This window comes from Microtus oregoni, unplaced genomic scaffold (genome assembly GCF_018167655.1).
Source record: "Microtus oregoni isolate MIOR12 unplaced genomic scaffold, Mior012 000020F_ref0000438, whole genome shotgun sequence".
NCBI classification, from domain to species: Eukaryota; Metazoa; Chordata; class Mammalia; order Rodentia; family Cricetidae; genus Microtus; species Microtus oregoni.
The window spans coordinates 11878800-11894850 of NW_024543079.1; the positions used below are offsets into that span (position 1 = coordinate 11878800).

Sequence of the window (16051 nt, forward strand, 5' to 3'; positions counted from 1 at the left end):
GCAGTGTGGGTGTGAGTGTGTCTCACTGGAGGAGTGTAGCTGAGAGTCATGGCCCGTGGTGAATGTGGGTTGTGGCTCACTGGCCACAGGACCTGAGCCCTGGGTAACTGTGAGACCTCAGGATTGGCTTCCCACAGCTGGGGATGGCAGGCCTACAGGGCTGCAGTGAGGAGGCATAGCTACAACGCAGTGAGCATGGAGTAGGTATTGCGTGTAGCTATGATGGTCACAGAAGTGATGTAAACAGGACCTGGCATGCAACTTGCTTCTGCTGCTTTGCTGGGATGCCCAGTTCATGGTGGAACACACCTTCTCCATCTTACGCAGCCTTCCAGAGCTGACACACAAGGGTGGCTCTGTCTGTACTTCCAGTACTGGGTGCCACGTGGACGCGACTGATACCAAGTGTGCTTGGTGGTTCCTTGGAGCTCAGTGAGGAGTAAGAAGCACTGTCGTGTGGCATTGTGACCCATGGGCCTGTGTGAAGGTGTGGCATTCCTTACAGCTTCTTTGGTGCCCAAGCGTTTGTGCTTTCCTGTAGGGAAACCCTGTGTTGCACAAAGTGGCTCCACACGCCCTGGCATGGGAGGACTCTCCCCTGAGGTGTGATGTCTGCAGGAGGGAGGTGCTTTCACGTCAGCCAGGAGCTAAGACCACACTTCCAAAGCCACAGCCACGCACAATGAAAGAAGTCAGCACCGAATGTGCCCACCACATCTGTCATTATGGGCTCTTTATTCCCAGGAGCACCGTGACACTGGGCAGCCTGTTCTGGAGATGTCTGTCACAAGAGGTCAAAACCACACATCCAATGGGTCACAGCTGGGTAAGGTAGGGGGTCACCTGCTATCACTCTCTTGCCCCCTAGGCTCAGAACCTCTCAGGAGCTTAAAAAACCAGCACCAGGCCATTCTCATATTTTTGTTTGTTTCTTTGTGGTTTCTCAAGATAGGGTTTCTCTGTGTAGCCCTGGCTGTCCTGGAACTTGCTCTGTAGACCAGGCTGGCCTCAAATCAGAGATCCTCCTGCCTCTGCCTCCTGAGTGCTAGGATTAAAGGTATGTACCACCACCACCTGGCCACCTGAGACTACATGGCCTTCTTATCTGTGGGGACACTCAGCACCCCCACCCAGCATACATCTCAGGCTATGCTTAGTACTGAGTGTGGGGCCGGGGGGAGGGCACTTTTACCATTGAACACTTAAAATGAAGTCTAACATAGTAATTAACAACACTAAATCATTAATAACAAATTTCAACAGACTTCTAATGTAAATATAGATGGTGACTGTGGCCTCTCTCAAAGGCCTCACTGTACCACACGCCCTCACAGGACATGAGACTGAGTGTAGACAATGGCTGAACACTAGCGTTTCGGGTTAGTGTAGGCCCTCTTACAGGGGACCAGAAGCCCTGTGGCCTGAGCTGGGGTGAGACCGCTATGGAGAGCAATACTCTGCCACCGCAGCCCCGAGAACCTGCAGTGCCGGGTGTAGAGCGCTACTTGGGCTTTAGTGCACCAACATCTCCTACACAGGCCACGACAGCACGTCCCTCCTGTCACCATCAGCCGCTCAGTGTCAAGTCAAATCTGGCTGGCCTACCATCTACATCCCCCACTCCCCATGAGAGGGGAGTCAGGGTGAGGTCAGCTCTGACCTTCCTTAGGTAAGCCTGTGCCTGCCTTGGAGTGGGGGGAGAGAGCTAAGGGGGAGGCTTTCACACGGAACGTCAGCACAAGGATACCAAAACTAGCTTTAATCTTTTTCAAGTCACACAAGTGTAAAACGGTTTCCAGGAGGGATCCAGGGGTCCGAGGCACACTCTGCCCAGTCTTCTAGAAGTTCTCCAACAAGCCCAGGATGCGCTTCTGCTCAGTCTCTCGGAACTCAGGGCTTCGGCCGTCCCCAATGTTCTCCGCGTATTCTAGGGAAGAAGGACAGGAGTTAGGCTGGACCATGTATGTGGTCCCGAGCTGTGTCTTTCCACACTGCTCCCAAGTGTGCAACAGGAGTCACTGGGGGCAGCGCTTTGCGGCGGCTGTCGCTGGAATCCCCAAGGCTCTCCGACTGTCCAGGCTCAAGGCTTCTTGGAGCACATCTGTCCTCAGCCTTCATGCACGTCATTCAGTACAAAGCCACCAGGCACTGATGTGCCTGAGCCTCTGGGGCCCTCACAGCAGTTCACGCTGTGGCCTCCAGCCCCCGTATGGATGGGATGTGACTCTTATACTAGGGCCCTGGGGACCATGTAAGGTCCCTTTGTTCTGCCACACGGGGACAGACAACATTCTTGGCCTCTCTCTCAGATGCCAAAGGCCAGTTTTGGTCTTGGACTTTCTGGTCTCCAGAACTTCAAGGGAATAGATTTCTTTATAATAAAGAATCCAGTCTCAAGCGTTTTGTTAGAGTAGCACAAATAGGCAGGAGAGGTGCCTGGTATGTAAGTTCTGCTCTGTGCTCTGCTGTGTGGGGACATGATCAGCAGTATGACATCACGTGAGAACATCCTAGAAATGCAGGATCTCACTCAGATGCTTTAAATAAGAAAGTGTGTGTGTGTGCACATGCACGCACACATTGCGCACTAAGATGCTTAGCAAGAAGAAAAGGAGAGAGGGGGAGATGGGAATTTGCTTTTGCAATGCCTGCTTTCCAGATGGGGTATACATGATGGTTACCAGAAGCTGTGAGGGTAAGGGAAGCTTGCTGAAGACCTAAGAGACTAGTGGAAGCCTGCTCCAGGCAGCATGTGGCAGATCCTGCTTGGTCGTCTGGGGGTATGTGAAGAACTCTGGGGTCATAACCAGGCCATATACTCTGCTGTCCCAGTGTGACCGACCATTCTACTGTTAATTCTCAATGGATACTCCAAGTCACTTCCTTGGAGAGACCTCATCCCACATGCACAGAACAGAAAGCACAAGTCTGTGTCGAGCCCCTTGCTGAGCTCTCTTTGTCAAGACTACGAATGCCCTGTCCCCATAGCCACCTTAGCAGGTCTCTCAATCAGGCTATGGCAGGGCGAGGCAGGCCAGCTCATAGGCCCTAATCTTGGAATGGTCACACTTACTGGGTGGCAGATTCTATAGATGTGGCTGATTTAACCCCAGCGACCACAACCACAACCACAGGCAGGCTGAAGGGCCAGTCCTGCTCAGAAGCAGCAACCGAGGATTCAAAGGAACGGAGGCAGCTTGCCTAAGTATGGGCTGCGAGAGGAGCTGGAATTCATCCAGAATCAATGTGAGCGGTGAAAAGAAGTAGGGGTGAGTCTGGTCCCCAAAGTGGCATTTGCTGACCCAAGCAACACTCTGCCTTGGGAAAACTGCTCCTAGGGCTTCCCGAAGCTGCTCCACAGGGGCAGCCCTGGGGGCACTGCTGTGGCCAAGGCCCCAGTGGCCAGGACAGGCGTGGGGTGGACCGGCTGGGCCCCACTCCTCTGTCAGGTCATAGAGCAGCTCTCAGACACATCCCGCGGGAGCTGGTCATACCCGGAAGCAGGTACAAGGACCCAGCTCAGGCTTCTCCACTGTCTCCTACAGCTGGCAGTTTGCAGCCACAGTACAGCTGGGCCCCTAGCCTCCATCTCTGTTTCTTGGTGCTGGCTACTGCTGGTTATTTCAGCTGCTGCAGTGGTTGATAAATATTGAACAGATTCCTCCTAGAGGTCTTGGGAGAGTTCTCTTCTATGTGTGTGAAGAGGAGAGATGCTGAAGGGAGCACTCTGAGGTGGGGAAGAGGGTGACCAAGGACTGGGGAAAGGAAGGGGAGGAGGGGTGGACTAGAGAGAGGGAGACAGCATCAACTCCCTTCCCTACTTCCACAGCATTTGAAATGCTCTTAGAATACAGGCTTTGATGGAGCTCAAACCCAGGCAGCAGGGCTGAACGCATAAATATTAAAGCAAACTTTAGACAGCAGGTTTACCACACAGACATGGAATACAAGCTGTTCTGTTTATGTCGAGAGGGAGAGAGAGGGGTAGGGAGGGCAGAGTAAAAGCTGTTTCCCAGGCAAGGGCCTGGGCCAGTGCACACAGCTCAGTCAGAGATTCAGGATGAGGAAAGATGGAGGGATCGGCAGGCCAGCATCATTCCTCAGACCAAGGCAGGTTCCTCGGGTCTATCGCGCTTGCTTGAGAACACTGGGGCTGGTGGCATGCTTCAGCAGGACATTTTGCTGGGCCAGGGGAATTTAAGTAAACTTGAGAGAGGAAGCTGCTGCTATTGCTGCTGGGCCTCCCGACCGGCCAGCTTAGCTGGTGGGTAAGATAACCACTCGTCACTGTATGGAGGCTCTACTGGCCATGGCTGGCCCTTCAGTCTAGGCTGCTGCCAGCTCCAGGCCAAGGATGCAAGGACTCCGTGCAACGAACACGCCCTCATACCTAGATACCCAGCCTCATAACGGGCACGAGTGATGTGGGACATGGGTGACAACATTGAACCCCAGCAGTCTTGGTGTCCTCATGTGCTCAGGGGACCACCCAGCACTCCAGGGCTTCTGGATGGCGAGAGGTAACACATGGCAAAGGTGTGGTTAAGCCTGGCCTGGTGTCACGGGTCTGTGAGCACAGCTGCTCAGGAGGCAGGGGGATCTTCCTGGGCTACAGAGAAGACCCTGTCTCAAAAATTAAAACAATAAAGTAAAAACAAACTCCTAAAGACAAAACAACCGAATCTAAGAAGTGTGGCTAAGAGTGGGGAGGGGGTCAGTGCGGAACTCGCCCTGTGGAGTTGGGATTCTGGCCTGTCACAGAGCAGCCTGGAGATCCACTTTGGTGCAGGGCTCACTCTGCAGTGAACAGGCTCTGCTCCGTGCCAGGTATCAAAGATGGAGGCAGAAGGAGCCCACAGTGGGGACTGCCCTTCTCAGCTCCTTCAAGGACCTGTGGTCTTCAGGCAGGTCTGCCTGTTTGGGGATGGTTGGACCTGGAGTGCCGAGTAAGCAGTCTGCAGAAAGCAGGGCTTTAATGAGCGAGCCATCAATTATTCCCGTGCTCTTGGCACCCCCAACAGAAAAGGAGGGAGGAAAACCATGAAAAAGGGGACTGAAAACCCTGGGAAAAGTCCCCTGCTGGGCTCGCCTCATCAGCGGTTTCCTGAGACCTCAAGGGATACATCAGCTGTCATCCTGCCAGCAAAACTTAGGAAATATGTAGGCCATAAAATCAAAGAAAAAAAGCTCTCATCTAATTAGTATGTTAAAAAAAAAAAGGAAGCAACCCAAACTGAAAAACAAAATTAAAATCAAAGCAGACAGAGTGATGAGCTGGTCTCCTTTATGAGGCTTTGTTTCTTCACTCATATGATGGTGAGGCAGGGGAGAGGCAGGGATGGAAAGGAGAGCAGGGCAGGCTTCATGGGGTGGCCTGCACACAGTCAGCCCACGTCACTAAAGCGTTCCTCTGGTTTCAGCAATGACCTCACACTGCCAAGTGACTAGTCCTGCAAGTCCTGCTGTACCCTGTCTGGGGTTCATCTATGTGGCACAGGTTCTGGATCACAGGAAACAGGGATAGGCTACCCCTGGCATGAGAGAGGCAGAGCAGGCCTGCAGGATGGGACTGAGACCCTTTTATTATATTGGTCAGCATCATGCTGCAGGCTTCCTCAATCAAATGATGGTGTCCAGTTCCCGGTCTGTGACTGTCACCTGAACACTAATGGCTTCAAATAATGCCCAAACCATCTTGTGAGTTCTAGTGAGAAGTCTACTGACTGCTGACAAACAAGGTGATGCAGTTACTACATGTACCCCAAACTCACTATGTAACCAAAGAATTAATAATCTGCCATAAAACTGCTGCCCCACCTGCTGGGGCCCCTGCTCCTCACCTGGGAAATCCTTGGACGTCTGCTCCCCTAACCCCTATCAGACGAGGGCTCTAACGAGCAGTGTTGGAAACACGGGTGGGTTCCCGTTATGAGCCCCGCTGCCCAGGAGGGAGGAGACACGGTGAACAGGGAGAACAGTGCCTTACATCATGGAGTTTCCATTTTAACACACGAGACAGACCAAACGAGTAAACAAACACATAAATAAAAACAATTACTGACTTGATAAAGGGCTTGGAAGGAATACAGATGGAGAGGAGGGACAGAGTCACGACAGTCTGGAGGCAGAAGGGGCGGGACTCCCTGCAGTGCAGGCTGTGGCAGGCTGAGAGGGGTGGGCATGAAAGGAGGGTGTGGGGTCTGGTCAGAGGTGGGGGGAGGAAGCCACAGCAGAGAGCAGCTGCACAGGCCTCTCCCCTGCCCAGACCCTCAGCGAATCACTGTCAGCACCTAGGGTGAGCTGGTAAGACGGTGGCAGAGGTGGGCTCGAACAGGATGTTTTGAATGACCTGAGGTATCCGTATCAGTTCAGAAAGGAAAACATCCACCTACTACGTTTCAAGCCCCACCAACACTTTTTCCTTCTGGGAAGCTCGCTGTTTTGACTAGAGGGATGGAGGTGCAGAGAGAAGCCTGAAAGCAAGACAGCAGAGCTGAGGGTAATCAAAAGCTCTAATTGCACACGTGGGCGTTGGCAGTAAATGCCATTTAAAGGCTGGAGGTGCAGGCATAACCCCCCCCCCCCCCCCCCAGAAGGCTGGCTGACACTAGCCCAATTCACGGGGCTCTGATGCTGAAGGGAACACCCAGGGTCCACCTCTAACCCCTCCTCTTTGGAGAAAAGAGCAGATGCCAGGCCTTGCAACTGTTCATCAGCAGAATGGATATAATAGGTACCATGCCCACAGTGTGGCACGGCTGTGCCAAGCATACGGCTTCCAGCCGTGCTTTCACTCACACTGTTCCTTCCTCCTGGAATGCCACGGTCTCAGGCCCACACAAGCTTCATGCCACTTCTCCCGTGAGGCCTTCCACAGGCCTTCAGCTGAGCCTCACTGATGGCGATGATGAATCTAACTATTGTTTTATGACCATCATTTATTGAGCTTATTGAAACTCAAAAGCTCCCATCAACCACCACAGTTACCTCCTTCGACCCCATGGTGCATGGAGTCTGAGTCAGAAGGCAGACCTGGAACTGGCCCCCACAGCCTTGTCTCTTCTCTATGTGGACCTGCAAGGGGGGCTAAGAGCAACTGAAAGGCAAAGCCTCCCAGTTGATGTAGCCCAATCCCCTACACCCTAGCAGCGGGCAGATCAAGGTCCAGAGAGGAAAGTGGCTCTGTCTGTGCTTTCCAACCCTCCAGGACCCAACTATGGAGTTACTGTATTGACCACCTAAGCCCACCATGCTTAGGTAGTGCATAGGCAGCCCATGGTGCTGCTGCAGCTTGCGCTCAGTATAGACAGCCCGGCCTGTGACTGAGGCTCACTGGGTGACTACAGGCTTCTCCAGAGCTACTCTAGCCTGGTCAGGTCCAGACCTAGACCCATGGGCACTTGGGAGATGTTACAGAAAATGGGGGAAGGAGGTATGTTCACCCTGAGTGCTCACTAAAAAGACAGCAGCACCTCGCTCCATCTTCCCACGTCCTTCAGTGTGAGCAAAGGAAAGGGACAACGCTGGCACGGGGGAGAGGCAAGCCGTGCGTGCTAGGATGCCACCTCGGAGTCGCAGGCTGCATGGCTCCAGCTGCTTCTTGCCACGTCCTTGTTCTCTGCCCTACTGTGCAGTTGAGAACCACGTCCTTGTTTTCTGCTTTGTTTGGTTTTAGTGGGGGTGTCATGTCTGTGTGCACGCAGTGGACAGAGGGTGAAGCTGGGTACCCTCTCGGTGAACCTGAACTGACTGATTCAGCTAGACCGGCTGGCCAGTAAGCTCCAGGGATCCTCCTGCCAACAGCTCCCAGTGTATGCCAGGCCTTGTGCATGGGTGGTGGGGATCTGAACCCAAGACCTCACTCTATGTGTGGCAAGCCCTTTGTTGCTGAGCCACCTCCCCACCCTAGGTTTTAACAGCAGATGGTCCCGAGCCCTAGTGCTCCTTATCTGTTTACGGTGTGGAGCTGGAAGCAGACAGAGACAGCAACAGGCTAATCGTCTGTTCTCGACACAGACGACCCGGCACGGTTAAGTGGAGAAGAGCTTGCCACTCTCAGTCCGGAATATCTAGGGCACGGGTTTCCAGGGACACTGATAGGGTTTGGCAAGCCCGAGTAGCCCCCAGAGATGTGACCCAGCAGCACCCAACTCACCTTTGATGATGTGCCTGACAATCTTGATGGAGCTGCCACGCATATTCAGGATCTGGTGAACCCGCTGGCGAATCTAATAAGGAAGGCAAAAAATGGGATGGGGAAGAAATCACCAGGGTACAGTGCCATCCTCACCCCACCCATAGGTGAAGGGACTACAGAGAGCGTTGAGCCAGGAAGTCCTCCTACCTGGGGCACGTTGGCATTGCAGATCTCGGCCATGATATAGCAGATGTGCTGGAGAATAAAGAGCCCGGCATCCAGGCGTCGCAGGTAGAACTCGTCCTCCATGTCATTGTCTATGATCTCCCCACGTCGCACTATGTCCTGAAAACAAGCAAGCACGGGATAAAAGCCGGATAGTGCTTAGACAGGCAAAGGATGAGCCTCCAGTCTGATCACACTACACCAACAGCTACCACACAGAAGGAAAAGCCCTTGTCTCCACCTGCCCTTCTCCTGTCCTGAAGCATCTTTCTGGTATTCCTCATTCCACATGGACCATGGAGGCCACAACAAGCAAGTTCAAAGATCACTTTCCTTTCTGATGACTTGAGGCCAAAATGATCTCATCCATTTGAATATTCTATCCCAGAAAAGCTGAAGGGGCATAGTCTAAGCTAGTATAGCTTTTTCTTTTTTAAACTCTAGCTCATGATTATTATTTTTGTTTGTTTGTTTGAAATAGGGTCTCTCTGGATCTTGCTATGTAGACCACACTGGCCTTGAACTTACAGCATTCCATCTGCCTCTGCCTCTCTCATCTTAGGATTAAAGGTGTGCTTGCCACACAGCATGAGAACCTGAGCTCAGGTCTCTAGTACCCAAGGAAAAAGTTAGCATGTGGGTGTGCGCTTGTAACCAGTGCTGGGGTGTGGAGGTGCAGGCACAGGATCCCTGGAGCCCACTAGCCAGCTAGTCTGACCGGTGAGCTCCAGCTTCAGGGAGAGCAGAAAAAAAGGTAGAGAGTGATTATAGCAGATGTGCCGACCTCTGACCCCCGTACATGTATAGACACATGCACTTGCCCCACGCACACACAAGGGATGCCTACACACCATACTTGCACAAGGATGGGGCACAGTGCCAGTGCAATGACACATGCAGGGAGCGGTGTTCTCTTCTCACACAGCCATCGTTTCTCTGTAAAATCCTCTGCCTTACCTCCACCCTACTCCTCCCCGCCCTTCCCTGCAGCCTTGCTGCCTGCACCCTTGACCTCAAGAAATGAGCTGCTTCAGTGGACCCACACTTTCCTCTTCCTGCTGGGCCTTCAGAGGCAACTGCTCTGTAAGACACACCTTCCTCCATTCAGAATCACAAGAACCTAGTCCCTTTCTCCGCACCCTGCCTCAGCCCACATGCTCCCATTGTGTCTGGGGCAAGATCCAACTTTCCCAGAATTTCTCACAAGTCCACCACCCTCTACACCTCCCAAGTGACAACAGGCTCTCTCCCAGACCTGCCTGACTGTACCTCTCTCCCTCTGCAGCCAGTTCTTATTTAAAAAAAAAAAAAAAACAAACAAATCCCCAACAAAGTGGGTCCCAGAGACACCAGGCACAAACCATCCCATCGCTATCAGCAGCTTTACCCATCACTTGTGACCAACACTGCGCACGTCTAGAATATCACCCTACTCCCACCATCTGTGGACAAGCAGCACGGACCACTGGGAGAATTCTCACCCCCAGCTTGTCTCACGTTTCCCAACATGGATCTGAGTTCCTCTCAAGCCTGGACTGTTTTTAAGCAACCTCTCCCAGAAAGCCTTCCCTGATTATTTAAAGTTAGCACCCGAGCTCCCGAAAGACCCCTCCCTGTACACCTCTGCCACAGTCTGTGTCGTCATCCGTGTAGGCAGTGGATGCCAGGGTGGACTGTGACTCCGGAAGCAGGGTGAGGCTACAGTAAAAAGGCTTTGCTGCTGCGAGCCTGAGAGCGGAGAACATAGGACACACGGCGTGCGCTTGACTTGTGGACCGGTCTAAGACAGCAAGTGCGGGGGCCACATCAGTGACGACAATGACCCATTTCCTAATTCCAGGGCTATTTTTATGGCTATGGTTCTTTCTGACAACACAGGCTCTTGTCACTGACAGAGCCCAGGGGACTGTGGGATGGGAAGGCTCAGCACAGGGCCGTCAATCTCCAGCAGGAGCTCTTCAGAGACCACTTAAGTCGCAGATAATGCACTTCTTTATTTACCCGGGGGGCCAGCCTGCAGCAACACAAGGCTACTTTTCATCTCGCCCCTAAAGGCCTGTCTACAAGGCGCAGAGGGCTGCAGGCTGGAGACCCACTCTGTCTAGGCGTCACCACCACTAATCCTCGGTCTCATTTAGTAGCCAATTCCTTGGCAATCTGGCAATTGTTAATATTCACCTGGTAGTCAGAGCACCACGGAAGCCACAGTATAGAAAGAGCCTCATCCTCTTCTCACTCAGATCCTAACTTCCTGCTCTGGGGTTGGGGGCGGCACAGGAAGGAAATCAACTCCCGGCTTCCACTCACAAAAGCATTTGGTGCCCATACCATGCTTTTCCACACGGTCATAGAGTTTAAAGTCTTATTATACACACATGTCCTTATGAGCGAAATTAAAGGGGAGAGGAAAGGGATTATTAATCCCACTGTACAAATCAGAAACCAAGGCACATGGAGGTGAAATTGCTCATTATTACATAACTGCCCGTTAACAGAATACAGACTCCCTGAGGATGGGACCCTTGTCTGATTCACCTCTGTGTGGAAATGATAACAGTGGAATTCAGGACCTGGCCTTACTAGGTGTCTAGTAACAAGATTATTATCCTAAGGCAGGGGAAAAGAAAGGAAAATCAAAAGTTAAGGGGGAAGAAGAAAGGGAAGGAGGAGGCTTTTGGAAGGACAGGAATCTCTGCGTTCATCCACCCCATACTTAACTGTGCCAGGTGCTGTGTGCTGAGCTGAGATCAAAGAAGGAGACACGACAGTACACACATCTTTCTTTTTTTCCCCTTTGGTTTTCTGAGACAGAGATTCTTTGTGTAGCCCTGGCTGTACTAGAACTCACTCTGTAAACTAGGTTGACCTTGAACTTAAGAGATCCACCTGCCTCTGCCTCCCTAGTGTTGGGATTCAATGAGTGTGCCACCACCACCCAACAATACTATACATTTCTGAGGCATCTACAGTGTAAGGAGCTTAACACACGGGAACAAAGCACTCTGAAGACAGCACGGTACAGGACACGAGCCCTGCAAGCATCCTGTGGGAACCCAGAAGCTAGACAAGGCCTAGGGAGTGGAGACAGGCAGAGACCCTGAGCTGGGATCTAATTGAATCTCATAGGACATTCTAGATACACAATAAAAATGTGGCTCTCTATGGTCTACATAATAAGACCTTTTCTCAAAAACAAACAGAACACTACAAAACAGACAGACCGAAACGATGGTAAAGAGGAGTCCGCCTGCTGGGCTGGAGAGTGCAGTGGTGGTATGTCATACAAGGATATAACGGTGGGAAGGACCAGGGGAGTGGATCCCGTGATGAGCTCCCAGTCATCTGCAGCTCACTTAGTTCTGATACATTATTATGTGGTAGGAACACAAAAGGCAGTATGAACAATGACCACCCACCCACTGAAGGGAGCAGCTGAGCCCCTGCAGGTGGCCTTTGGTGTCAGGCACAGTCACTCCTTACTTCCCAGGGTAGGAGACACACTGGCTCAAGCAGGGCCACCTCTCAAGGCCAGGCTGGCAGCACTGGGACGCAGACCTGCAACTGTGCTCTCCACAAAGGCGCTGATTTCAGAATAACAAACAAAGATGATAAAGAGTACAGGGCTCCGGAACGAGGCCGGGCCATCTGTTTGTGTTCCTCTCAATGGCCCAGTGCCCCAACAGCGCTTCCTGCTACAACTGCCCCTACAGCCTGACCTTCTAACTGGACAGGACACTGTGCTGCAAGGCTTCTCCATGTTGCTTTCTAGAAAGCACAGACCCATGAGAGCAACACCAAGCTCTGTCTGCTCCTCTTCCCCTTTCCTTGGAGCATCCCCAACAGCAGTCCATCAGTGTTCAATTCCAAACATACAGCTTTTCAGACTGGAGAGTGGAATTTTCAAATGCAGATCTCAGAGAAGATAACAGCTCATCCCAAAGAAAGGCATGCCCACTGCCACACTGACCGCGCAGAGCTGAGACTGAGACTGGCTTCTGAAGGTCAGGAGGCCACCCTTGCAGCCTCGGGAGTGTCTAGAAAGTGCTGTGCAGGGTGGGACCTTATGTAGCCCATTATAATACTGGGCTGTGGGTTTGGGGACAGAACACACACGTCTTCCCTGCTTAGGGGAAGCAAAAGAAGCAGGAGTTTATGTCATGCCACACAGGGAACGAAAGTGACTGCTGTCAGCTGCAGCAGTGCTCCCTAAGCAAAGCCTTCCTTGCTGTGCGAGCTGTTGGGTACAAGTAGCAGGTGCCACCTTCAGATTCCAAATGGAAAATCCGAGACACGTCATGTGACTATCGCGGCCCTACAGTGAGAGACAGTGTAGCAGGCTTCCCTGGTGCAAGGCCTTGACTTCAGTCTTTTCACTTTCGGCTAAAGTGGCACAGTTTCCTGAGTGCCAGGCACTGGATGAGTCACATTTGTTCTTCTGAACCCCGAGAGGTAAGAATTGAGACTGGACCCACTGGAACCTCTGGTCTCCTCTGGCCACAGAGCGCGATTGAGCGAGTGGTGGAGCCAGGGCAGAGGGGCACACAAACTGCCTCCAAGCCTGTGTTTCCTAAGTCTTGGCATGGACCCGCCCCAGAATCAGCCAGTGAGCACCAGGGCACTGTGTTTAAGTTATGTGGGAACTAACGTCCATCAGGAGCATTAAACACAGGGCTTCGTGCCATGTCTTTCTCCCAGTAAAGAAACTTAAGAATGAGAGGAGGGCAGGGATGCACTCCAGCTGAAGAATGTGTGCCTCCCACCTCATGCTGATGAACCCCGGGTTTGATCCACAGCAACCCCATTGAGCTGGCAAACAGATGTAATCCCAGCACTTGGGAGGTGCAGGCAGGGGACCAGAAACTGAGGACCGTCTTTGGCCACACAGCAGACCTTAATGCTTGCTGGCAGTCATGGGACCCTGTAAAAGCATGGTGGGTGTGAGGGGTGTGTGGGGAAAATACAGCTAGACTAGAAAATTCCATATGCAATCTGAGACAGTGAGAAGACACTCTGATAGGTTTTGTTTTGTTCATTCCGTGCGAGAGGGCTGGGATAAAATTTTAGATGGTAATTGAGTGAATGGTGTATTATAAGTGGAACAGATTGCAGTTCCCAGCAGCATACGCCTGTCGGAGGGTTGCTAAAATAAACAGATTCATCGCCAAAGACACCACGGAGGTGGAATGTGGAGCGTCAAGGTGCTATTACTGCAGGCTGCTGTGTTCTCCCTTTCAGCTGCAGCTCCACTTTAAATGTTAATCTGTCTTTGGAAGCACAACTGAACCACCAGCCTCCCATGTGCCTCTCTCTGGTCACAAGCCCTCGAGTGCTCTGAGGTTGCCATTTCTAAGCTGCCCCTGAGAGGCAGTGAGCTGTCCTTGGCTGATGGAAGAGGACAGGTCATCAAGAGGGTACTGTGAAGCCAATACAGTGCCCTGCGAGCCTCAATATGCAGCCCCAACTGGAAGTGCCTGTCCTGTAGGCACAGGCAAGGGCACCCCATCACCCAGTGATGCCAGCTTCTTCTCCAAGCCCAAGGCAAGCTGGGAAATATAAGTGGTAAACAGAGAGAGGTGCAAATGCCCCCAAACAAGCCCTTCCACCAAAAGCTTCTAAAATAGGGCACACAGCTGGAGAGGTAGCCTAGAAACTGTGTCTTCTCAGCTGGGGAACGCTGAGCCTGGGAAACAGTCTAGGAGTGTGTGTGTGTGTGTGTGTGTGTGTGTGTGTGTGTGTGTGCGTGTGCACACGTGTACACAGCCAACGGATGGCAGCTCCAGAAGAATCCAAGACTCCCAGGCCTGGGCCCTGCTCATAGGAAGAGGCTGACAACACATAACACACTTGCACATACCAGGTCCCCACAAGCAGCCTTGCTCATCCTACACTCCCAGAGCTAGGAAGACAAGTTAGGTGGGTGGTGTGTGAAAGCAAAAGGAAGCGATAATGGTCACCTGCAATGAAGCCCTTGGCAGTGAGAAGGGAGATGGAGGAGGCCACTGCAGGAAGAGCCTGCCTGATGGATGTGTGGCGACCATAAGTGGATGGCTTCTAGGTCTAATGTAATACATTGGTGAACGGCCGTAGAGTGTTCCCAGTTTAGGGAACCTAGATTCTAGGTTTGACTTCAAGAGTCAGAAGAGCCTATGGGTGACACCAGGCTGTGAGCTTGTAGGCGTGGGAGGTCCTGGTATAACCTTGATCCTAGCAAACCCTACAACAGGCCTGGGAGGCGGCAGGGAGGTGAAGTATTAGCTTTACTGAGTAAGGATCCAGGGTCAGAAAGGCAAAACAGTGCTCATAGCCACACTGTAAGGCAGGTGGGAGAGGTGTGGATCCAGAACTCAGATCCACGGACTTCTCTTCTGGTGACTGGCAGAGAAGCAGGAGACATCAAAGGGGCCCGGGCCTGAAATTGTGGGCATCCAACAGAGGGGGTAGGAGAGAGGAAAGCTACTACGAAGCTCTCCCCTCTCCCACTGGCTCCCACTGTCAAGTTTACTGGCGGAGGGCGTCTGTGAGACACTGGTTTAAAGACGAGCTGAGAGGACGCTCAGCAGGATGTGCTCTCCTGTTTAAAGGCTGCTCCCGAGGCTTCCAGCATAGTTAGCAGAACAGTGGCAGCCGGGCTCTCACTGTCTGCATCATCACTTGGAGCTCAGGGTCACACACCCCACACATTCACCCCACCCCACCCCGTTCACCCATGTCCTTAAGTGAGTTCTGGATGCTGAAGAAACAGTTGGTCTGCTTAAGATATCAAATCCTGTGGATACTGTTTCATTATAGAGTCCATCTTTTTCTTTGCAGGATAAAGCCTGGAATGATTTAACTGTGGCAAAATTAGCATGCAATTTGTAAGTCATTACGGTGCAAAGTATGTGGTGAGAACACTTTATTGAATAAACCTGCTGAGTATAATTTTCCCAGGAACTAAGAAAGAAAAGCCTCTCTCTAAGGCTCTCCTCCCTCTTTCAGAAATCCCTGCCAGCACCTATCTAATTACGTCTTGCTCTGACGGCAGCTTCTGCACATTGAACCCACAGGGATCTTGGTCTTTTCTGGGCTCCAGCCTGTTTGGGGAGCCCAGTGAAATCTGCTGAGACAAGCACCCTGGATATTTACTGATCACGAGGGCTGCTGCTTGCTAGGAGAGTTGGAAGCATTACATGGCCTTTAAAAGTTCAGATCTTGTTAACCAGGAGCCCCTGGGGTATGTCCAACTTCACTCTGGATCTCAAGGACACTGACTACAGCCTGAACACATTGGCACCAGCCCAAGGCATGGATGGCACTCTCCTCTAGTTACACACCGCTGTAGTTATAGAATATGAACTGAAAATGCATAAAATGACCTGGTGCTGGAAGAGTCCAGTCATGCTTCTGAGCAAACATGGATTTCCTGAGTTGCAGACGTCTGTAGGACTGGGGATATTGCTCCACAGGAGAGCATTTGCACAGCAGGTACAAGGCCCTGACTTCCATTTCTAGCATTGTAAGCAACAAAACAATACAAATGCTACCCCCAACCAAACAACACAAATACTACCACCAACCAAACCCTACAGTACTGCTGCAACTATAGCCAAATCTACATGTGTGTATTTTCAATGGTGGAGTAATTTTTTTTAAATTTATTTGATTTTATATTTATTTGTTTGTTTTTTTGAGATAGCGTTTTCCTGTATA

The 16051-nt window shown here is 51.7% G+C and overlaps 1 protein-coding gene across 1 annotated transcript in view; it reads right to left on the reverse strand.

The window, feature by feature from the left end:
• Window positions 1-1744: 1744 nt before the first annotated feature.
• Ctnnbl1 (catenin beta like 1) overlaps window positions 1745-16051 on the reverse strand; it is a 160256-nt gene continuing 145949 nt past the window's right edge. Inside the window, exons 14-16 of the mRNA XM_041670402.1 lie at window positions 8345-8482; window positions 8156-8228; window positions 1745-1927 (exon numbers count right to left, since the gene is read on the reverse strand). Of these exons, the coding sequence (XP_041526336.1) occupies window positions 1839-1927; window positions 8156-8228; window positions 8345-8482 (300 nt within the window). The 3' untranslated portion in view covers window positions 1745-1838. The remainder of the gene's footprint in view (window positions 1928-8155; window positions 8229-8344; window positions 8483-16051) is intronic.